The sequence below is a fragment of the Bufo gargarizans genome, chromosome 10 (assembly GCF_014858855.1).
Source record: "Bufo gargarizans isolate SCDJY-AF-19 chromosome 10, ASM1485885v1, whole genome shotgun sequence".
NCBI classification, from domain to species: domain Eukaryota; kingdom Metazoa; phylum Chordata; class Amphibia; order Anura; family Bufonidae; genus Bufo; species Bufo gargarizans.
The window spans coordinates 9522159-9547158 of record NC_058089.1 but is presented as its reverse complement, the minus strand read 5'-3'; the positions used below and the strand labels follow the sequence as shown (position 1 = coordinate 9547158).

The 25000-nt window shown below is 44.0% G+C and overlaps 2 protein-coding genes across 10 annotated transcripts in view; one reads left to right on the top strand and one right to left on the bottom strand.

Annotated features, from left to right (window-relative positions):
* Positions 1–25000, bottom strand: part of LOC122920145 (keratin, type I cytoskeletal 9-like) — a 125769-nt gene that overhangs the window by 2016 nt on the left and 98753 nt on the right. For 5 of the 7 annotated variants that reach the window (XM_044269360.1, XM_044269358.1, XM_044269361.1 and 2 more), the window contains 2 exons: positions 20236–20361; positions 5298–5405 (listed from right to left, as the gene is read on the bottom strand). In XM_044269360.1, the coding sequence (XP_044125295.1) occupies positions 5298–5405; positions 20236–20263 (136 nt within the window). In that variant the 5' untranslated portion in view covers positions 20264–20361. Of the gene's footprint in view, positions 1–5297; positions 5406–6511; positions 6715–20235; positions 20362–25000 lie in introns of all 7 variants that reach the window. The other 2 variants (XR_006386883.1, XM_044269363.1) reach the window with 2 other exon arrangements.
* Positions 1–25000, top strand: part of SAAL1 (serum amyloid A like 1) — a 62219-nt gene that overhangs the window by 35295 nt on the left and 1924 nt on the right. For all 3 annotated transcript variants that reach the window (XM_044269353.1, XM_044269354.1, XM_044269355.1), the window contains exons 2-11: positions 9262–9431; positions 11074–11190; positions 14915–14998; positions 15572–15651; positions 16709–16768; positions 20220–20335; positions 22000–22180; positions 24091–24173; positions 24361–24549; positions 24660–24838. In XM_044269353.1, the coding sequence (XP_044125288.1) occupies positions 9262–9431; positions 11074–11190; positions 14915–14998; positions 15572–15651; positions 16709–16768; positions 20220–20335; positions 22000–22180; positions 24091–24173; positions 24361–24549; positions 24660–24838 (1259 nt within the window). The remainder of the gene's footprint in view (positions 1–9261; positions 9432–11073; positions 11191–14914; positions 14999–15571; positions 15652–16708; positions 16769–20219; positions 20336–21999; positions 22181–24090; positions 24174–24360; positions 24550–24659; positions 24839–25000) is intronic.

Genomic DNA, 25000 nt, shown 5'->3' with positions numbered 1-25000 from the left:
TCATGGCATACTGCCTTATGATTAATAGCAAGCGCAATCTAGTGAAACAGCGCCACTCTCACCATGGGTTGTGTCTGGTATTGCACTATTTAAAGGGAACCTGTCGCTAGTTTTATGGTGTCCTAACTATGGGCAACATAAATAAGTGACTGATTCTCTTAGCAAAATGCTGGGTCACTTTCTTTAATTGACCAAGTCAATCTGCCAACATCTTGTATTGAAAAGCTCCAGCTGATAATGATGAGTCCTGAATATTCATGAGCTCCTGACTCTCCCCGCCCACCTGCTGCTGAATGACAGTTATTTTCCACATGAATCAGCAGCAGGTGGGCAGGGGAGTGCCAAAGCTCTGAATTAAATATACGCTGGACTCAATGACATCACGCTGGACTCAAATCAGCTCATTGGCATGCGGCATCTTTGTGTATATATTATGAGGTAACCATCTGTCACACCAGTAAGTGAATACATCTAAGGTACTTTGTAGTAGTTAATGATTGTATATAATTAGTTAGATTATAATTAAATATCCACATGACAGGTTCCCTTTAAGTGAAGGAAACTGAGCTGCCATATCGGACATACCTCAGGACACTTCCATTGGCTATCAGTAGGGCATCTAACTAGGTAAGTTTGGGTGGTATAAAAGGTCTGCAGGGGGGGTATACCTTTATTGAATTCCCTGGTAAAGCTTTTGGAATTATAAAAGGAATAAAGAAGAATCTAATTATCTTAAGGGTTTAGATATTGATGACTTCTCCTCAGAATAAGTCATCAATATCAGATCAGTGGGGGTCCGACACGCCTGCTACACAGTGGATGGATACTTGGGTTACCGACTCTGCCCGAAACAGCTATTCAGTGGACAGAACCAGAAGCCCAAGTTTCCATCCACTGTTTACTGGCTATTCATGTGAATGTGGCATACCCAAACCAGTCTGATCCCGATGACCTATCCCCAAGATCGTAGAAGAAGAAAAAATATAGTGGCTCACCCGTTTCAATTTCTGGATCTAGGTGCGCTGTTATCAGACTGCCCCCACAGTAAGTCCAAAATTATGTTTAAAAGTGTTAACAGAAAACCAGTATTTTATTATACCAAGTGTAAATAGATCAATACAAACAAAAATATATAAAAAATGAATAAAAATAAATTGGTAGATATTTACATTACAAGTACACGTCACAAATTAGCTGTCAATTGTAAGTTCTTCTATGTTACTCAGTCAAATACAAACTGACTGCCAGTGTTACATAGGACTGTGCTAGATGTAGGCTGGCACTCAGGCTGGGTTCACTCCTGAGAGTATCCGATAAGCGCTGTTTACAGGCGTTTTTATTGGGCGTTTTTGAGGCGTACTTTGGGGCGTTTTTGTATTTTGGAAACGTGCGTCGTACGCGCGTTCTTGCTATTGACCACAGAGGTGTACAATGAAAAACAGAGGTGTTACGCGCGACAATACACCCCAAAGAAGCTCCTGTACCTCTTGGGGCGTAGGGCGTTTTACAGCGCGTTCGTACTCGCTGTAAAACGTTCAGATGAGAACCATGCCCATAGGGAAACATTGGTTTTTGCCTGTTGTGCGTTTTACAGCGCGTAGGAACGCGCTGTAAAACGCTCAGGTGTGAACCCAGCCTAATAGTGTAACTAAGCAAGACAGGGACACATCCTGAACCAATATACACCGGATAGTTAGAATCAAAGACAAGAACACTAATCATAAAAAGTGAAGAGAGTCATAAAAAACTAGCTCTGTGTACCTAGTTCATCCAATAATCAGGCTACTTTCACACTAGCGTTTAAGTTTTACGGTATTGAGATTCGTCATAGGGGCTAAATACGGGAAAAAAACGCTTCAGTTTTGTCCCCATTCATTGTCAATAGGGACAAAACTGAACTGAACAGAACGGAGCGCTCCAAAATGCATTCCATTCCGTTTAGTTGCGTTCCCATACCAGAGAGAAAACCGCAACATGTTGAAGTTTGCTTTCCATCCTGGGATGCGGAGCAAGACGGATCCGGCATTACCCACAATTCGAGTCAATGAGGACAGATCCGTTTTTTCTGACACAATAGAAAATGGATCCGTCCTCCACTGACTTTCAATGGAGTTCATGACGGATCCATCTTGGCAATGTTGCAGATAATACAACCGGATCCGTTCATAACAGATGCAGACGTTTGTATCATCAGTAACGGAAGCGTTTTTGCTGAACCCTGCCGGATCCAGTAAAAACGCTAGTGTGAAAGTAGCCTAAATGTGTGTTCAATTTAATGGATCACGTTTGGAAGGAAATTTAAAAGAATTATGGCTATTAAGGGTTACATATGTTTTACACCTACATGGAGTAACATTAATTTAAGAGAAGTTCAAAAGATTAAGCACTATGTGAATTGGGAAATAAAGGAGTTCGATGGTTGTCACAATGGTTTGAAGATTTTGTAACATTGAGACAAGAATTTTGGATAAAGATTTCTTTAAATACTTGTAATTCAGGGATGCAATTGATTCAGCACAGGCAGATTCTCAAAAATATAAAAAGGCTCCGATGGAAAATATAAAACAGTTTTTGGATAACAAAAGAAAAAGGGAGTATTTCAAGAAGATATAGAGTATTGATAAAAATGAAACGGGGTAAGATAAAAATTCTGGCTAAGGAGAAATGGAAAAGAGATATTGGAGGAATATCGGAGGAACAGTGGGAAGATATATTAAGGAATAGGCCCATGGGGTTTCCCAGTTCTTCTTTATTCATAGACTGTACCGCTCTCCAGTGTTGCTTAAAAGGATGGGTCTGAAATCCTCGGATGAATGTTCTAGATGTGGTATGGAAGAAGCAGGGCTTTATCATTTAGTTTGGAGGTGTCCCAAATTGTGAGATCCAGTTGCTTGTATATTGGGAGGTACATTACAATTCCTCCTTTCAAGAATGGATAGGAGGGTACTCTGTAAACTTCTATTTCAGGCAAGACTTGTTATAGTTTAAAAGTGGATTAAGAAGGACCCACCCTTGATAGTGGACTGGAAGAGGTCAGTGGAGAATATGATAAAGATGGAGCGGAAAGTATATAATAATAGAGGAGAGAAGGACTATTTTGATAAAGTTTGGAAACGTTGGTTAAACAATAAGGTATTATTACTAGATTACTAGTTGTTGTTTTTTTCGTTTTTTTTTCGTTTCTCTTCTCTCTCTCTGTGATAGGTGGGGGTCGGGTAAAATAGGGAATGGAAAAATATCTGTTTGTTGTGTATATTTATCTATTATGTGAATTTTTGTATCTGAATAAAAAGATAAAAAATAAAAGTATAAATAAACGTTAGGCAAAAAAGCGTTTTTTGACACTTTCCCCAATAGAGGTCAATTAGTGGGGAGGTAGGATAAGAAGCCTTTATTGTTCATTTATCAAGAATAAAAGAACGAGTATAATGATAATGAACAAGTAAAATATGTCTAATCATTGGCCCTTGAGTGTTAAAAATGTATAGGTCCACAGTACTTAGGAACAGAGAATTTGTTTATCTTTATTTATATTTTTAATCTATACCATTTTTTTTCTTATTTTTGAAGAAATGTATATAAAATATACCAAAAATATATTGAAAACGCAAATGCGTCCTCGGTCATACGTGGAATAGGACTGGTGTAACAAAATGGATATCTCTATAATTTGCAAAATACAACATGTTGCGGTTTGCTCTCCGGTCGCACTAAACGTAACAATGCATTTTGGAGCACTCCGTTCTGTTCAGTTTTGTCCCCATTGACAATGAATAGGGGCAAAACTGAAGCGTTTTTTTTCTGTATTGAGCCCCTAGGACGGAACTCAATACCGGAAAACTTAAACGCTAGTGTGAAAGTAGCCTTAACCAAATCGGAATGATTATTGGATGAACTAGGTACACACAGAGCTCGTTTTTTATGACTCGCTTCACTTTTTATGATTTTTATGATTTATGTTCTTCTCTTTGGATCTAACTGTCCGGTGTATATTGGCTCAGGATGTGTCCCTGTCTTAGTTACACTATAGGTGCCAGCCTACATCTAGCACAGTCCTATGTAACACTGGCAGTCAGTTTGTATTTGACTGAGTAAAATGTAAAAATTTGTGACGTGTACTTGTTTTTAAACTTTTTTTTTAAATGTAAATATCTGCCAATTTATTTTCGTTTTTTTAAAATATATTTTTATTGTTTGTTTTGATTTATTTAAACTTGGTATAATAAAGTACTGGTTTTTGGTACAGTTCCCCCAGTGATTGAGTGCCAATCCTGAAGATAGTTATCAATATCTAAATCCTGGAAACCCCCTTTAATAGCACTCATACCCTGATCTGAGAGGTGCAATTCATGCAGCACTATTAAAGGGACCGGACAGAGGAAGCTATCAAAGTGATTAGCACCAGTTTTGGGGCAAACAAATATTTCATATATATCATATTTGCGCAATAATTTCTGAATTTTCACTTTCTGCTGCTGTTCAAAAAGCGACTGGGATTTATTAGGAGGCGAGGTAACGTTTAAATTTTTTTTAATTAAGTTCTGTGACCGAAACTGAAGCAGAAATGCAGCCGGGGCTGTGCCAAATTTATTAAAGTAGACCTATACCTTAGGTGAGACCATGACCATGCAGCCCCGCTTCTCGGATCGCTGTGGTCGGGGGTTTCCAGCATGTACAGCCACACAACGTATGTGGGATCTGTAACTGCTGCTGGAGAAGCCGAACAGAGCAGATGAACCCGGCAGCGCAGAGCGCCCTGAGGAGCGGTGCTGAACGATCATGGTTTCTCCAAAGGTTTACCTCTTCATCAGACACCCAGCATGTTGTACTCCAGCGCTGTTCAGTTTAAAGGAGTTGTCCTTCCTAAATACAAAATTGACAGTGGGAAACGGCATAAAAAAAAAAAAAAATAATCAATCCCGCTGTTTCAGTGACGCTGCTCCTGTTTTTTCCAGACTGAAAGAAATGATCTCCTATACCTTTATTATAAGCTGGGACCGTTGAGCCTCTGTGGTCATGTGCCATTCACTGCTGACATCATCATCATTTCTGGTCTGTTGGGGTTAGGAACTACGGACCTGGAACAGTGGCACTTTTTTTTTAAATACATTTTGTTGCCTGTAATTATTTTTCTTGTTGTTTTGGTCGGGCAACCCCATTTAGGCCAGTCTTCATCTCCCCCCATATGTATAAAAAAAAATCTGATTGTGTGTATAGGAAGCACCCTCCAAAGTGCCCCCGTGATCACTAAGTCTTGTTTGGGCACCAATTTGCTTTTGTCATCATTTTTCACTCACCTTCATCTCCATACCCATTTTGCTGACCATAGCGTCTGCACTCCGCAGGATGTAGGATCATGATGAGCAGCACCACACAGAATATGGACTTCATTGTAATTTGGATCTCTTTGGGATAAAACGTTTCAATATTTAACACGCGTCCGTGTCACCACTAGTCTATATACAGATATAACTACATAAACAGTTTTATATATTACATTACCTATCCTGAGTTACATCCAGTATAATACTCCAGAGCTGCACTCACTATTCTGCTGGTGCAGTCACTGTGTACATACATTACTTATCCTGTACTGATCCTGAGTTACATCCAGTATAATACTCCAGAGCTGCACTCACTATTATGCTGGTGCAGTCACTGTGTACATACATTACTTATCCTGTACTGATCCTGAGTTACATCCAGTATAATACTCCAGAGCTGCACTCACTATTCTGCTGGTGCAGTCACTGTGTACATACATTACTTATCCTGTACTGATCCTGAGTTACATCCTGTATTATACTCCAGAGCTGCACTCACTATTCTGCTGGTGGAGTCACTGTGTACATACATTACTTATCCTGTACTGATCCTGAGTTACATCCTGTATTATACTCCAGAGCTGCTCTCACTATTCTGCTGGTGCAGTCACTGTGTACATACATTACTTATCCTGTACTGATCCTGAGTTACATCCTGTATTATACTCCAGAGCTGCACTCACTATTCTGCTGGTGCAGTCACTGTGTACATACATTACTTATCCTGTACTGATCCTGAGTTACATCCTATATTATACTCCAGAGCTGCACTCATTATTCTGCTGGTGGAGTCACTGTGTACATACATTACTGATGCTGTACTGGTCCTGAGTTACATCCTGTATTATACTGCAGAGCTGCACTCACTATTCTGCTGGTGTAGTCACTGTGTACATACATTACTTATCCTGGGTTACATCCTATATTATTCTCCAGAGCTGCACTCACTATTCTGCTGGTGCAGTCGCTGTGTACATACATTACATTACTTATCCTGTACTGATCCTGAGTTACATCCTGTATTATACACCACCAGCAGAATAGTGAGTGCAGCTCTGGAGTCTGTGTACATACATTATATTGCTTATCCTGTACTGATCCTTTTAATTAAAAAAGTGTCAGGAAGGTTTTTAAGAACAATTTCAGCATCTTGTCCAATACTTGATGTCATGTATGAAGTAACTTACTGTTGCAGGAGAGTCACTGGTGGGATGACGGGATGCGTCTTCTCCAGCACATTTATAAAGCCTTTGTCAGGTGTCTGCATTATATAATGTATGAGGAGGGACGGGTGGGTTGTGTTTGGCTGAATGTCGTCTTCTACTTTATTATTGTTGTTTGTTTTCTGTTATTCAGGGATTTTCGTGTTTTGGGCGTTTTCTGTGCCAGACTGAAATGTCAGTTGATTAGCAGAAGGTATTAAGTATCAGCTGAGCTGATCCAAGATTTAATAGGTTTTATGTAGATATATTAAAGGAGACAGAAGCCTAAAATTACAGCTTATAATAGTATAGTACAGAGGTGGGCAAACTTTTTGACTCGTGGGCCACAATGGGTTCATATTATTGGACCCGGGGGTCAGACCAAGAGTAGATGGATGGGGCGTTTGTGTGAATTAATATAAATTAAATTTAGTAATATTAAAGGTGTAGTTTAATTCAAGGTAGAAAAGCATAAAAAGTTATTGTACAACACTTTTATGCAATGTATTTCTTTCATAACATAGTATGTATAACTCGCCTTCAATTTTAGTGGGAACAGTGTTGTTGGTCTCCCTTTTTTGCGAAGGCATCAAAGTCTGGAGTTAGCTTTGTTGTTGCATAGAGCCCCCAATAATGAGTGCCAGTATATAGGGCTCCCAGTAGATGCCCCCATAGTGCTCCCCCCCCCACTTCTCCATAGAGCCCGCCAATAATAAGTGCCAGTACATAGGGCCCCCCAGTAGATGCCCCCATAGTGCTCCTTCCCCTCTTCTCCATAGTGCCCCCCCATATTGTGCCAATATATAGGGCCCTCATAGTGCTCCTTCCCCTCTTCTCCATAGTGGCCCCCATAGTGCTTCCCCCTCTTCTCCATAGTACCAATCCATATTGTGCCAGTATATAGGGCCCCCACCCCCTTCTTGCCACAGTATACTATAAATAATAAAAACAATGAACACATATACTTACCTTATGCTGCTATCAGTGATGCGATGCAGACCTCTTCCGGCCTGTGTCCCACTCTGTACGGCTCAGGCGGCGAAATGACGTCATCGCGCCGCCTGCACTGGCCTCTGATAGGCTACAGGCACTAGGCTGCTCCTCCGCACCATTCATCTGTATCGCTGTCCTGAGGACGGTGATACAGATGAATATGGAGATGAGCGCTTCTCCTGCTGCCTCTGAACAAAAAGGGCCCCCCTGCGGCGCTGGGCCCTGCTGATGGCGCCTCCCTCTTCTGTCCTCCTCGCCCAGCTGTAGAAACGGCCCTGGGAGGAAGCATGTAATCCGTAAGCCGCAATCCTCAATCGCCGCCTGAACTCCACCCCGGCTCCGTCACATAAGCAGCTCTGCTGGCCGGATAAAAAGATTCGCCGGGCCGTAGTTTGCCCGTCACTGGTATAGTAGCATTATAAGAGGAGCAGATATATCGGTCACATACAGTATATGGATGTAAATGTCCTCAGACATTCTCAGCGCTGGAGATATGTGACAAAGTAGCGATCATGGGGAAATGGTTTTGTAAACCACCCGTGCCTGTGGGAGAAGTGCCGATACCAGTGGTAAAGGAAGACTTGAACAAAGCATAGCATTGTGGATGTGCGATCCAGTTCTGCTTTTCTCCCCCTGATACGTTGTTTGAATCTTCCTTCTTTACCACTGGTATCAGCACTCGTCCCATTCGGCGCAGGTGGTTTTAATTTCGCAGAAGTCTGCATGGAAGTAGTCATTGACCTGTAGCCCCTGATAGCAATGGACATGTTGTGTTAGACAACTGTTCACATGGTGCAGTACGGCGTGGTGGCCTTTGTTTTTGTGGCGGTGGGTTGGTGGGACCCAGTGTCATGGGTGGCATTGTCAGACAGCAGGGCTGCTGTTGGACTCCTGGGTCCCGCCGCCTACTAGGGCAGTGCCGCTTTGTCACCGCATTGTGCTGCGCCTTTTTGTCAGAGTAGGTCCCACTCAAAGAGGCGACCTTGGCGTGGTGAGTGGGCTTATGCCTTTTGATCAAAATGTTCACTAATGCCTCATTTAGGATGTAGTATGGGGGGCTGTACACTTTAATATAGCACTGAGAAGCGAGTTTAATTAGCTCAAAGCATAGCATTGTGGATGTGCGATCCAGTTCTGGTTTTCTCCCCCTGACATCCTGTATCATACTCCAGAGCTGCACTCAATATTCTGCTGGTACAGTCACTGTGTACATATATTACTTGTCCTGCAGTTCCTGTACTGATCCTGAGTTACATCCTGTATTATACACCAGAGCTGCACTCACTATTCTGCTGGTGGAGTTACTGTGTACATATATTACTTATCCTGAGTTGCGTCCTGTATTATACTCCAGAGCTGCACTCCTTATTCTGCTAGTGGAGTCACTGTGTACATACCTTACATGACTTGTACTGGTTCTCATCAGAGACAGCCTTATGACCCTCAACATCTTGTGAGCTTCGTTTCTACTACATCAAAAGACTGATACTTCCCAGTAGTGTGCAGAATTATAACTGCAGCTGTGAAGTATAGTACTGAGGGAGGTTTATGGCACTTTATTCACTACTGTGGCCTGATAATAAGTCATGGGAATAGGTAGACTGCTATATATGTGACCACTGGTGGGTAATAAGTTATTGAAATACATTTCTTGGGGTGCTGAGGCCTTGATATTTCAGCTCATATGATGTACAGTCGGGTTGGTAACAGTTTGAGCTTTAACTTTGTGTTTCTCTCTCCAGAGAAAGAGAAGGTTGACTCCAGCCCGAATGTCCTGGAACCGTTGTGTGATATGGATCGGAACCCCTCACCCCCGACTAGTGACGATGAAGAGGGACAGACGGAAGACTCCATAGGGAGCACTGTATACAGCAAGCACTGGTTCTTCAGCACGCTGACCACGCTCATCGAGGTGATGTAACAGCAGAGTGTGAACATTGCTGACCCATACGTAGGATTATACATCAATATTAGATCAGCGGGTGTCTGAATCCCAGAACCCCCACCAATCGGCTCCGGGCTCCAATGCTCTGAGTCTCATTCAGTGTTTTCCAGGTGTAGCGCCATACTTTTCTTAATGGCTGTGGGTGGTACTGCAGCTCTGTCTCATTGAAGTAAATAAGACTGAGTTGTACCGAGCACCACCATTAAGAAAAGATGGTGCTCTCCTGACTGCCTAATGTAAATTTATATTGGGTATTTAAAGATGGCGCCGGGGTGCCTGCTGTTTTAAACATCAAACACACGGGGCTAATGTATGCGATCGACAACGCTGTGTGCGGCAGCCTCGGTCCTCCTGAATGATCCGAGGCTACCGCACATAGGCTCCTTTGGAGACCCTGCCAGTGGCAGAGCTCACGTAGTGAAATGCTCATAGACTCCAAAGCCACTGCATTGAAATCTGAGAGCAGTAATCTAATGATTTCTTCGTTAAGTTCCCTATGCAAACTATTAAAATGTGTAAAAAAAAAAAAAATAAAAAATATATATAAAAGTTCAAATCACCCCCCTTTCCCTAAATATAAAAGTTCAAATCACCCCCCCTTTCCCTAAAAGTAAAATAAAAATACAAAAAAAACCAATCATCATAGGCATTGCCATGTGCAAAAACGCCCGTACTATTAAAATATTTATTCCATGTGAGAAACGGTGAAATGAGAGAAAAGAAAAAAAGAAAAAGAAATGCCGATTCGCTTCACGTCCCACATAAAATTGAATAAAAAGTGATCAAAAAGCCACACATACTCCAAAATAGTATCAATAAAAAGTGCAGATCGGCCCGCAAAAAATTAGCCCTCACCCAGCTCTGTACACATAAATACAAGTTATAGGGGGGGCAGAATATGGCAGGGATCATCAACCTTTAGCACTCCAGCTGTGGTGAAACTACGACTCCCAGCATGCACACTTGCCTAGCAGTTTTCAGAACTCCCATAGAAGTGAATGGAGCATGCTGGGAGTTGTAGTTTCACCACAGCTGGAGTGCCGAAGGTTGCTGACCGCTGGAATATTGCAATGAAAAGATTATTATTATTTTTTTTAAGGTCTTAATTTTTTTTATTCAGTATTAAAATGGAAGAAAAACTATACAAATGTGGTATCGCCATAATGTTACTGACCTGGAGAATGAAGAGGAAGGGTCAGTTTTACTGCATAGGGAACACTGTAAAAACACAATCTGACAATGGGAGCACTGACTGGATAGAGTGAGTCTGTGCAGGGACACCCCCAACTGGTAACGCCCCTCTGTACCCTTACTGCAGACTGCTAGCAATTCATTCATAACTTCTAGCAGGAATAATAAAGTAATGGTGCAACATACAGACATAAGAATAGATGTTCCAGAATTGCTGTTACATGGGGAATGCATGGAGCTATTAAACCAGGCCTGTCAGGAACGGGTTTTGTGATTTTATTTTTTGCACAAACTTACGATAGACATGGCAAAAAACCGACGCCTATGAATACACCTACAGTAATGTCTTTGCAGGAAGTAGAGATTGGTAAGATGCTACACACATATTGGTAGATGACCGCCATTGTATTCCCTTCAGTTCGTCACAAAGAAAGACAAATCCCAGGCCGAGGATGATGAAGACGAGATCTCGGGGGAGCTGGATGAAGACATGGAAAATGACATTTGTAAAGTTTGGGACATGTCTATGAATGAGGTATGGAGACGCAGGAGGTGACAGACCGCTAGAGGAAGGAGCTCCCGGCCGCGCACACCTTTCACGTAGAGAAATTACCTAGTGAGAGGAGTAGAATTCCCCAGCAGCACAGAGTATTTCACGTAGAGAAATTACCTAGTGGGAGGAGCAGCAGCAGCACAGAGTATTTCAGATGAAGAGTGTGCAGATCTCATGGGAGGTCACAGGTTGAGGGGAGCACAGAGTATTTTAGGAGAGTAGTGGGCTGATATTGTGTAAGGTGCACAGTCTCTAGCAGCACAGAGGATTTCAGGAAAGCAGTGTGCTGATCATGTGTGATATATAGACCACCTAGCCAAGTCAAAGAATTAGATGATCTACTAGTTGAGGAAATGGCTAAAATGACATTGAAGGGGGAAGTTATCATTATGGGAGACTTCAATCTTCCTGATGTAAACTGGAAAACCAAAATAGCTAGTTCTGCCAGGAGCACAGATATTCTAAATTCTCTACTGGGATGTGGCCAAAATCATTAAAAACAAAAAGCATTTAGTAATTATAAAAAAAAAAAATGAGGATGACAGGCAAATTTATAAGATTAGGCAGAGAGAGGCCAAACAAGTTATAAGAGCTTCTAAAGCACAGGCAGAAGAGAAATTAGCTCAGTCAGGGGAAAAAGGACGATAAGGCATTCTTCAGATACATAAATGAAAAAAGGAAACTAAAACAAGGAATTACCAAATTACAAACAAAAGAAGGAAGGTTTATGGGAGAAGATAAAGAACTAGCTGACTGCCTCAATGAATACTTCTGTTCAGTTTTTACAAAGGAAAATGAAGGAAAAGGACCTCAGTTAGGGAAGAAGACTAATGAATCTTTTGATGCATGTGTCTTTACAGAGGAAGAGGTTCTAAGTCAGCTGTCTAAAATTAATACAAATAAGTCACAGGGGCCTGATGGGATACACCCAAAGCTATTAAAAGAGCTCAGCGGTGAACTGGCAACAGGAGTCGTCCCAGAAGATTGGAAATTAGGAAATGTTGTGCCCATTCACAAGAAAGGTAGTAGGGAGGAATCGGGCAACTATAGGCCAGTAAGCCTGACATCAATAGTGGGGAAATTAATGGAAACCATACTTAAGGAGAGGATTGTGGAACATCTAAAATCCCATGGGTTGAAAGATGAAAAACAGCATGGGTTTACTTCAGGGAGATTATGTCAGACTAATCTTATTATTTTTTTTTGATTGGGCGACTAAAATAATAGATGGCGGAGGTGCAGTAGACATCGCTTATCTAGCCTTCAGTAAGGCTTCTGATACTGTCCTACATAGAAGGCTTATCAATAAATTGCAGTCTTTGGGCTTGGACTCCCATATTGTTGAATGGATTAGGCAGTGGCTGAGGGACAGACAACAGAGGGTTGTAGTCAATGGAGTATATTCAGACCAAGGTCTTGTTACCAGTGGGGACCTCAGGGATCTGTTCTGGGACCCATATTGTTTAATATCTTTATCAGCGAAATTGCAGAAGGCCTCAATGGTAAGGTGGGTCTTTTTGCTGATGACACAAAGATTTGTAACAGGGTTGATGTTCCTGGAGGGATACACCGAATGGAAAAGGATTTAGGAAAACTAGAGGAATGGTCAAAAATCTGGCAACTAAAATTTAATGTTGATAAAGTGCAAGATAATGCACCTGGGACCTAAAAACCCAAGAGCAGAATATACAATCAGTGATACAGTCCTAACCTCAGTATCTGAGGAAAGGGATTTAGGGATCATTATTTCAGAAGACTTAAAGGTAGGCAGACCATGTCACAGAGCAGCAGGAGATGCTAGCAGAATGCTGGGTGTATAAGAGACACATTACCAGTAGACGGAGGGGGGCGCTCATGCCGCTCTACAGAGCACTAGTGAGACCTCATCTGGAGTATTGTGCTCAGTACTGGAGACCATATCTCCAGAAGGATACTGATACTTTGGAGAGAGTTCAGAGAAGAGCTACTAAACTGGTCCATGGATTGCAGGATAAAACTTACCAGGAAAGATGAAAGGACCTTAACATGTAGAGCTTGGAAGAAAGACGAGACAGAGGGGAGATGAGAGAAACGGCTAAATACATAAAGGGAATCAACAAGGTAAAAGAGGAGAGAAGATTTAAAAGAAGAAAAACTGCTACAAGAGGACATAGTTTTAAATTAGAGGGGCAAAGGTTTAAAAGTAATATAAGGAAGTATTACGTTACTGAGAGAGTAGTGGATGCATGGAATAGCCTTCCTGCAGAGGTGGTAGCTGAAAATACAGTGGAGGAGTTTAAGCATGCATGGGATAGGCATAAGGCCATCCTTCATATAAGATAGGGCCAGGGGCTATCCATAGTATTTAGTATATTGGGCAGACTAGATGGGCCAAATGGTTCTTATCTGCCGACACATTCTATGTTTCTATGTCACAGACTGTTACATAGTGGAAGGTGCAGTGTCCCAGCCACAGAGTATTTCAGGAGAGGAGTGCGCTGATCTTGGGGCAGGCAGTGATGCTGGGGTCCTCATGGCTGAATGTATAATAGTATCCGCTCCGCCATGTCTGGTGATGGTTCAGTATATTAAAGCTGCATCTTAAGATTTCACCTGTAAAGGTCACAGATGATGGTCTGTCTGGGATTTTCCATCTTTCTGCTGCCAATCTCTAAATACACACTTGTAAATGTCAGATTGAGATTAACCTTTTTGGATTGAATTGCATATATTGTTATTGTGATAAGACTTGGCCTTCAGCACAGTCGGCACGCCCCCAGTTCATGTGGTAAAATCCTTCTCTGGGGTCTGCAGAGATGGGGTCACATATCGCCCGGATTTTATGTTAATGTTGGGGTGAAGGTTCTGTACGAGAGGCTTCATCCACACATAAATACAGTGGAGCCATCTAGTGTTCAAATTAGTGTAGTGGTGATGAGATATTTACTTACTAGTACTCGTTTACTACTCCTCTTCATCAGCAACATCATCATTCTTATATAGGGTTTGTCTGCCATGTGTTTAGGGCACAGCATCAATCCTCCAATCCCCTAACTTTAGTGTTCCCCAACCTGGGACTCTCCGCCATGATTGGAGTTGTAGATTTGGAACATCTGGAGAGCCACAGATTGGGGACCAGTGCTTTATGGAGTCTGATCTGTATAGAACCATATACCACTACTTATGTCAGTGCCCGCTGTATACAGATCACACCCTCTAGTGGTGACAGCTGAGTTTTACAGGTAAGAGCTCATGCACACGAACGTGCTGTGTTTTGCAGTCCACAAATTGCGGATCCGCAATGCCGACCATGTGCCTTCCACAATTTGCAGAACGGAATGGGCGGACTACTATAGAAATGCCTATTCTTGTCTGCAAAACGGACAATAGGACATGATCTATAATTTTTGCGGGGACACGGAACAGAGCAACGGATGCGGACAGCACGTGGAGTCCTGTCCGCTTTTTTTTTAGCCCCACTGAAGTGAATGGGTCCGCATTTGAGCCGCAAAAAAATGTGGCTCGGATGCAGAACCAAACCACAATTGTGAATGCGCCCTAAGTCTTAGAAGACTGTAGGATCTGGACTGTAGAAAAGCCATACTGCTAGTACTGTATCAGTGCAGCATAATGCTAGTGCTAATACTATGCACAAGTAAAAAAATAGTGGACCTGTTTCTAGTCTTGCTATAAATTGAATGTTACTGTTACTTTTATTATATTCCAGGAGGTGGCGCTGTTCCTAAAGGAGTTCAATGCACCTGAAATTTTTTTAGGCATAATCTCAAAATCCAAAAGCAACCGGTTAACAGTAAGTAATAGAGGTCCTGGATTACCAGAATAATATACATACAGAATGGCATTTAAAGGGAGTCTCCCTATCAAACCAAGAGCATCTGAATAAAACTTACCGATCCCACGCTCCGCTCCATGAGAATTTTTGGAATATGCAAATTATCTGTTTGATGCAACAGGGGGTGTCACTGTTGTGCTCGTTGCACCAAAGCTCCATTTCCTACATAATCTGGTTAATGCTCAGAAAGTGGCGATGTAATATTGCCTGGCCCTGTGTCTTCATGCATGCGTTGTCGCTTTGGGTATTGATGCATGCACAGTACAAGCCAGATACTTGCCTGGTGGAATTTGGCTGCGCATTCCGGTGGAATCTACTGCGCATGCGTGAGAACACAGGTCCAAGTGAGACGCGTGGACTGGGCACTGGAAGGAGTGGAGCTTTGGTGTGACAAATGGAGCCTTGGATCGTGAAGGAGAAGAAAAACAAAACAATTATTCAGGTGACCTAGGGCTAACCGTAAAATCACTTTAACCACAAAATACTAGACCTTGTCTAACATTCATCCTGCAAAATGTCTCTTCCTGCCAGGAAATCTGTGTGGGGATCCTGGGTAACATGGCCTGCTTCCAGGAGACATGTGTGGCCATCAGCAACAACAAGGACTTGGGGTAAGGACTTTTAGCTTTGTTTTAAATCCCTTAAACCAGTGGGTTGTCATTTATTTCATGTGAAGCAGGAGTCGTGCGGTTCTATAGCGTACTGGACAGGTAATGAAACGATATAGAGCATGTATGTCAAACTCATGGCCCTCCAGCTGTTGCAAAACTACAACTCCCATCATTCCCTGATAGCTGCAGTATGCCCAGGCATGATGGGAGTTGTAGTTTTGCAACAGCTGGAGGGCCAAGAGTTTGACATCCCTGATATAGAGCATACGCATCTTATTCAGAGACAGCCCATTTTAGAATGTGGTCCCCAGGACGATCAGCTAATGACCTGGAGTACTGCTTCTTGCACCCCAGGAAAACTCAGCTGTGGCTTTGCCAGACATTGAGCAGAAAACTGTAGTAATACATGGTCGCCTTTGCTTTTCCAGAACAGTGGAAACTACTGCAGAGCAGCGCTCTGTTCTGGCTCATACAAAAGAGTCCTGAGCAGAGGACTGAACCTCTGTGATGTCCATATGCCCAAAATAAGGGCTCATGCACAAAAACATATTTTTTTGTCTGTGTCTGTTTCTTATGGGGCTGCAAAAAAACGGAAATGACTCAGTGTGCATTCCGTATCTGTATGTCCGCAAATCCGTTCCACAAAAAATAGATCATGTCCTATTCTTGTCAAGGATAGGCACGGTTACAATGGATCCGCAAAATGTAACACAGATGTCACCTGTTTTTTTTTTTTTGCGGACTGCAAAATACATACGGTCGTGTACATGAGCCCTAGGGTGTATGCACAGGATTTATCTTCATGAGACAATCCCTTTCAGATTTGCAGCGGTCACTCTGTTCAGAGCCCTGGCGTCGCAGGTGACATTTTTCACTGTTCTTTTCACCATTTGCAAAGCAGGGGGCGAAATGTGAAGCAGAATCTGCATGTAATTTGTAGTTTTTCCTCTACAAAATATGACGCGTGTGAAGGCACCTTAAGCGAATCACTTTGAGAAACCAACGTTTTCAGCTTTGGCCAAGTAAATGACTCTCGTTTCCTCTGGACTTTTTGCAGAGAAGTGCTGCTGATGCTGATGTGTGACACGGACCCCCCGACTCTGCTAGAAACCACCAGGTAGGTGGCTGCACTTACAGGAATTATTGCCGCACAGACATGGCTGGAATATCGCTAGGAGAGCGCACTGGCATTTACTGGCTGTGCTCGGCTTTTTCCCCCCAGAGATTGCAGATGTTTAGTGCCATTTTCTGCATGTATAAAGTCAGCACTGGAGCCGCATGGTATGTGCAGAGTGACGCGCGGTTTCCGCATGCAGTGCAAGAGGACAGACACTATGATGGAAACTGACAGACCGTATTATAAATCAGCGGGGTCTGTCAGGCACTGTTGGTGTCATCCAGCACTGCCCAGCAGCTTTAATGGGAACAAAGAGCACCTCTCTGGAGGTCCTGCCTTGCATTACACGGACAACTCATTGATTTTAATGGACACGGTGTAATGTTTAATTTCCCCTGTTGTGGCTTGTAGGCAAAATGTACATTTACACCAGGTTAATCCACAAATTATAGCCGACTGCTAAGCCGGGCAGGGGCACCTTGTGATCAGTTTATTGTCCAGGGCGCCTTCTAACAGGTAAGGATTGTCCAAAGCAAATAACCACTTTAACCCTTTTGCGGCCAGGGGGGTTTGGAAATTTAGCACTTCTGGTAGCCAGGACTATTTTTGCAGTTTGAATAAAGCCTAAATTCTGGAAAGAAATTTATAAATCGTGCTTACACACACATACTTTTATGCAATTTTCCATCAAAATGTAATTTGATCTAAAAAGTTGATATTAGTGGGTAATAATTTGACCCAGGTATAGTTTCACCCCTCTGACAAATAACCTGTCAGTATGTATAATTGACAATAGTGGTAAAAGGGAAGTGCAGAATCGCAGACGACCACCATATAAAACGTAGCCTTTATTTTGTATACTATTAAAAATACCCTTATGTGCCAAAAAACGAAGAACAAAAAAGCAAGGATGGGTATAAAGGGTAAACTAATGAAGGTCTAGCCCTACGTCTCACCCTGTGCTCGGTGCCCTGCCTATAAACGGAAAAGCCGCCCCGATATCAGGAACCTCCTATATGCCCGAGGAAGCCCTAATAGAGGGATAGATGGCCATACCCGTATCAATTGGTAGTAGATGCAGATACACTAAAAATAAAAAATTTATTAAACACAAAATAATAATGAAATAGGAAATGTGCCAAGATCCTATATGTATTGGAGTATAGAAGTTACAGCGATATATAGTGAAATAGTAGATGAATACTAGGAGAATAATATACAACAGACCTCAGTATTGAGAAAAGCGTTGATTGTAGATGTAATATGTACTATGACCATAGGGCAACAATGTCCCTTGCTATGAATGACACTATTCCAACTCGTTTCGCCTATTGTTTGCAAAGGCTCGACAGGGGACTATAATTTATTTGAAAGAAAAAAAAGAAAAAAAAAAAAGGTCTGGAAAAGAGATTTAGATTTAAATAGATGATAAAAAGGTATTCCACAAATGCCATATAGATAGACCACGTTATATGGACACAACAAGACGGCATATATATCACCACCCCATGTATCATAAGTGGACACAGAAAGATACATAATCCATTGGCCACAATCGGCCTATACCTGCACGCCCACGATTTGAATCGCCTGGGGCCAGGCCAATATCCCATAACCAGGTATGATAGCCGGCATGTGGAGTAAAGTTGTCCATCTGGTGAGGTCAGTGTTGCGTCCGTTGTAATGTGGCATTCACCAGACGCTAGTGTGAAACTGAAGCAGAGACCGTGTAATATTTGGCGGTCCTCCACAAATGCATTTGAAATGTTTTCTATAAACGGCAATCAGCTGCTGTTTACAAAATCTACCTACACCTCAGTGGTTATATGGAAAATTGGATAAAATATAGTCTGTAAAAATAAAATAAAAAAAAAGTGTGGTTTGTATGAACTCCTCATATGTCTACATTTAGTGCAGTATGTGTTAAAGAAATGCAAAAGCCGCAGGAATGCACCAAAGCAAGGTTTGCATGCCAGTAATGGCCATTATGTAGTGTATCATTTTCCATCTCCCTATACAAACTGTAATCCTAATTCAACATAATACATTCCTAAACCTAAAGTCATGCATTAACTAAGGCCGCTTTCAGCCAGGTATAATGTTGGCGTTTTACTGCTCCTGTATTTGGGGCACAACACCTGCATCTTCTGCAGTTGGGCACCAGAAGGGCTCATGCACACAAACGTATTTTCTTTCTGTGTCCGTTCTGATTTTTTTGCAGACCGTATACAGAACCAATAATTTCAATGGGTCTGCAAATAAAAAAAACACGGAAAAAAAATAGAACATGTCCTATTATTGTCCACATTACGGACAAGGATAGGACTGTTCTATTAGGGGCCAGCTGTTCCATTCCACAAAATATGGAATGCATACGGACGTCATCTGTATTTTTTGCAGATCCGGTTTTGCGAACCGCATAATACATACGGTCGTGTGAGCAAGCCATAACTCTGATTCATGTAGATAACCCCCCCTCCCCTCCCCCTCGGTTATCTACATGTATACAGGAAAAGAAGAGGATCTGTGTGTCTCCTCTTCTCCTGCGGCCTATCAGCATGGCCCCCTCCTCTCCTCCAGGCTGGATGACATCACAGCCTGCTGAATGGGGAGGGCTGCTTTCTCCTGGAATATCTCAGACTTTGTAGCAGATAGCAATATGAGTCATGTTAGGCTACTTTCACACTAGCGTTCGATCGGATCCGTTCTGAACGGATCCGATCATAATAATGCAGACGGAGGCTCCGTTCAGAACGGATCCGTCTGCATTATTTTAGCATATAACAGCTAAGTGTGAAAATAGCCTTGTACGGATCCGTCCAGACTTTCAATGTAAAGTCAATGGGGGACGGATCCGATTGAAGATTGAGCCATATTGTGGCATCTTCAAACGGATCCGTCCCCATTGACTTACATTGTAAGTCTGGACGGATCCGCACGCCTCCGCACGGCCAGGCGGACACCCGAACGCTGCAAGCAGCGTTCAGCTGTCCGCCTGTCCGTGCGGAGGCGAGCGGAGCGGAGGCTGAACGCCGCCAGACTGATGCAGTCTGAGCGGATCCGCATCCATTCAGACTGCATCAGGGCTGGACGGAAGCGTTCGGGTCCGCTCGTGAGCCCCTTCAAACGGAGCTCACGAGCGGACCGACGAGCGCTAGTGTGAAAGTAGCCTTAAAAGAAAACATGGATCAAAGTGATGGCTGCTGAACATCGAGAAATAAAGCCTTTAGAAATCAGGTTCAGAGTGTGAGCTGCAGGTATATGCAGTTCTCACTGGGACATCTTAGGCCTGTAAAGCTTACATGTAAGGTTTAACACAAACCCTGGCTGATATGTCTAGCTGCTCCACAGCTAGAGATCCAGCTATCAGTAGCAAGAATGTATGCGATACGGCTCAGGATTTGGAAGCACTGGTTTATCATGCTGACGCCTGTGTCATCCTCTGTTCCAGGCTGCTGTTGACTTGCCTATCTCAGGTTGATGTGATGAGCACATGGGTGGAAAGGATCCGGAAGCGTCCGACTGTCAGAGATAACCTCTGCTTCATCATGAGCAGCTCCACCAATGGTAATGGTCACATGCATGTAGTCAGTCTGCAGAAATTTGAGAAATTGAGAGACAGAGACTGTTAAAAAGTTGTAGAACTTTTCATTTATGCAATGATTAGGCTTTTTTTTATATTAAACCAAAGAACCTCATTGAAGGGGTTTTCCTGTTCCTCGAATTAGGTTTGCACTGTTCTCTAATAATATCTTCTTGATTAGTCTCCCTCAGTCTTTTGCATTGCTGCACCCCTTATGACCACCTCTCTGCACTCCTCTACTGCGGGTTGATCATGCAGTTTCTCTGTGTTTACACCCACACTATATGAACTTGCATTTTCCAGCACCTGCACACTTAGCGGTTTCTCTGTGCTGCCAGTTTAGTACATCAACTCTGTGGGATGGTTCCAGAAGGCATCTAACAAAGCAGTGCATCCATGAAGATGGATTACTCTATAAGGGTCAGTTCAAACAGCTGATTTTCAAAATACACGTGTAAAATTTTGGCGCTGAATCCAAGCACATTTTTAAACCTTAAAATCACATTTAAAAAAAAATGAAATTTTTTTTTATACAGTCTTTTTCTGGCACGTTTTTTACATTATTAAATTCTATAATACTTTTCCCTCAAGCGTTTTTTTGCTCTTTTACGTGCACATTTCAAATAGTGCGGTTTTTTTTCTGCTTCCCATTAATTTGAAAGGGAAAATTATCGCTGATTCTGCCCCAATATTGGACACTCTGCTTCTTTTTTTCAAATGTGAAAATAGTGGGAGGCTGTTTTGAAGAATTTTTGGAGCTTATAGTGAGGCAGACACACTCCAAAATCGGTGCCAAAAAAACTCAGTGTGAACTGACCCTAAAGGCTCATTCAGACGCCTGTATGAACAAGTCCACATCCATTCCGCAATTTTGTGGAACAGGTACAGACACATTCATTTTAATGGGGCTGCAAAAAAAAATGTGGACAGCACTCCGTGCGCTGTCCGCATCCATGGTTTCATTCATGCTGACCGTACTGTCAAAGCGGCGAGAGATCCTACTGAAAATGTGTGCGTCACAAGCCTCTGATTAACCGATGGGGATTAGAGCCTCTCGTGAGTGCGCACAGTATAAGAAAAAGCAGGTAGATGGCGTCACACAACAGAGAACGCGCTCTCCACTGTGTCCTTCTGGAAAGGAGAGCAGAGCGGGAAGATGTGGGGTGCATCATAAAAAGGAGTTGCTTCTGCGGCTGATGTATCGGGTTAGTTTACATGCAGCAAATACACACCAACAGTACATGAGTTAAAAAATGTTACATAACCGGATATTCTTCAATGGGGTTTTCTGACGTTTTAATACTGATGGCGTCAGTATATGGGATCAGTATCACCCCCCGCCGATCAGCTAGTCAAGAAGACAGTGGTGTCGCCAGTGAATACAGAAGTAAATGGGACTGAGCTGCGATACCAAGCACAACGGCTATACAATGTACGACGCTGTGCTTGGTGAGCATGGAGAAGGGTGCCTTCTCAAATAGCTGATCAGCGGGGGTCCCGGGTGTCAGACCTCCACCCATCAGATATTGAAGACCTATCCAGAGGATAGGTCATCAGTTAAATAATGTTGGGATACCCTTTTAAAGGCATATGAAATCCTTCTGCACAAGACTTTGTCTTTACATAGTTTTCTATGTTTGCTCTCCAGGGGACCTGCTCGTTAAAGTGGGGGAGCTGGTGGACAAGGTGTTTGATGTGGACGAAGACTTGATGATCGACTGGATAAAAGCTGGATGTCAACAGCCGGAAACACTAGTGAATGATATTGAAGAGAAACTTGTGGTGCTCGGACTGGTGCCCTCACTACTAGAGGCCGCAAAGCAGCTCAAGTGAGACCCTGCTGCCCTCTGTGTCGCCTCTGCTGCTACTACCCTCTCCCTCGGTCTGTGTCTGGCCCCTGCTGTCTCCCCTCTCTGCTGCTCTTGGCTTGGGTCTAGTCCCTGCTGTCTCGTCTCCTCTTTCTGCAGGTCTTGCCCTATCCCTCAGTCTGTGTCTGGCCCGTGCTGTCCCCTTTCTCTCCCTGCTGCTCTTGCCCTCTCCCTCAGTCTGTGTCTGGCCCGTGCTGTCCCTTTTCTCTCTCTGCTGCACTTGCCCTCTCCCTCAGTCTGTGTCTGGCCCGTGCTGTCCCTTTTCTCTCTCTGCTGCACTTGCCCTCTCCCTCAGTCTGTGTCTGGCCCGTGCTGTCCCCTTTCTCTCTCTGCTGCACTTGCCCTCTCCCTCAGTCTGTGTCTGGCCCGTGCTGTCCCTTTTCTCTCTCTGCTGCACTTGCCCTCTCCCTCAGTCTGTGTCTGGCCCGTGCTATCCCCTTTCTCTCTGCTGCTCTTGCCCTCTCCCTCAGTCTGTGTCTGGCCCGTGCTGTCCCTTTTCTCTCTCTGCTGCACTTGCCCTCTCCCTCAGTCTGTGTCTGGCCCGTGCTATCCCCTTTCTCTCTCTGCTGCTCTTGCCCTCTCCCTCAGTCTGTGTCTGGCCCGTGCTGTCCCCTTTCTCTCTCTGCTGCTCTTGCCCTCTCCCTCAGTCTGTGTCTGGCCCGTGCTGTCCCTTTTCTCTCTCTGCTGCACTTGCCCTCTCCCTCAGTCTGTGTCTGGCCCGTGCTGTCCCTTTTCTCTCTCTGCTGCACTTGCCCTCTCCCTCAGTCTGTGTCTGGCCTGTGCTGTCCCTTTTCTCTCTGCTGCTCTTGCCCTCTCCCTCAGGTCTGTGTCTGGCCCGTGCTGTCCCCTTTCTCTCTGCTGCTCTTGCCCTCTCCCTCAGTCTGTGTCTGGCCCATGCTGTCCCCTTTCTCTCTGCTGCTCTTGCCCTCTCCCTCTCTGTGTCTGGCCCGCGCTGTCCCCTTTCTCTCTCTGCTGCTCTTGCCCTCTCCCTCAGGTCTGTGTCTGGCCTGTGCTATCCCCTTTCTCTCTCTGCTGCTCTTGCCCTCTCCCTCAGTCTGTGTCTGGCCCGTGCTATCCCCTTTCTCTCTGCTGCTCTTGCCCTCTCCCTCAGTCTGTGTCTGGCCCGTGCTGTCCCCTTTCTCTCTGCTGCTCTTGCCCTCTCCCTCAGGTCTGTGTCTGGCCTGTGCTGTCCCCTTTCTCTCTCTGCTGCTCTTGCCCTCTCCCTCAGTCTGTGTCTGGCCCGTGCTATCCCCTTTCTCTCTCTGCTGCTCTTGCCCTCTCCCTCAGGTCTGTGTCTGGCCTGTGCTGTCCCCTTTCTCTCTCTGCTGCTCTTGCCCTCTCCCTCAGTCTGTGTCTGGCCCGTGCTATCCCCTTTCTCTCTCTGCTGCTCTTGCCCTCTCCCTCAGTCTGTGTCTGGCCCCTGCTGTCCCCTTTCTCTCTCTGCTGCTCTTGCCCTCTCCCTCAGTCTGTGTCTGGCCCGTGCTGTCCTCTTTCTCTCTCTGCTGCTCTTGCCCTCTCCCTCAGTCTGTGTCTGGCCCGTGCTGTCCCCTTTCTCTCTCTGGTGCTCTTGCCCTCTCCCTCAGTCTGTGTCTGGCCCGTGCTGTCCCCTTTCTCTCTGCTGCTCTTGCCCTCTCCCTCAGTCTGTGTCTGGCCCGTGCTGTCCCCTTTCTCTCCCTGCTGCTCTTGCCCTCTCCCTCAGTCTGTGTCTGGCCCGTTCTGTCCCCTTTCTCTCTGCTGCTCTTGCCCTCTCCCTCTCTGTGTCTGGCCCCTGCTGTTCTCTTTCATCCATCCTTGTACCCTGGCTTTTCTTCCATGTCTCATACTCTTGCATTAGATGATACATAATTCAGGTATGTCTGTTCTGTTTCCAGGTATGACAGTCCTGAGGGTCTTGATGTCTATATGCACATCCTGCAGCTGGTGACCACGGTGGATGAGGGCATCCAGTCCATAGGTGAATGCCATCAATGTATATACCGCTGTGTGCTCATACGACTCCTCTATTGTGCACACACAGCAATCTTCTCAGCCTCCAGCTATGATTCTTGGTACATGACACAGGAGAGACTTAGAATTATCTTACAGGATGGGTATTTTTTAGATTTTGGACGTTCAGTAATTTTGTTTTACTCTCCCCCCAGTACAATGTCCTGAAGATGGGAAGCAAATATGGGAGTTTTTGTTTGATTTGACGTGTCGGGACTTGTGCCAGTCGGATGACCCTCCTCTGATCGTACAAGAGCAGAAAACCATCTTATCCTCCGTCCTGGCTGTCATGTCTGTCATTTTCTCATCCCAAACTGAGCAGAAGTACACGGAGATGTGGAAAAGTAATTATCACTTATATGTATGCAGCAACCTGCTGATTCCTACATTACCAGTAGAGGGCGACGAATAAACGAGCGATATGAAACGGATTGAACTTTGTTTATTTTTCTAGATCTTTCTCTCATCGGGAGCCTGACCCGAATCCTGGAGAATCTGGAGACGTGTCAGAAGAAGAATGGGGAGAGGCCGCTGTCTGCTGAGGACGAGCCGCAAGAGGAAGATTTTCACTTAAAAATCCTGAAGGATGTCTGCTGCGAATTTCTCTCTAACATTTTGTCTCAACTAACAAAGGTAAGAATGTTTTTTCTTTCTGTGGAGGGGGCAGAAGCCAGAATAAGAAAAATTTAGAATTTTCTGCGTAATGTTCTTTTACACCAAAAGTCGCTGGTGGCTGGGACCATAAAACCGCCATAAAACCTTCAGGTTGCACCCGTTGACCTTTATGGCCCTTCT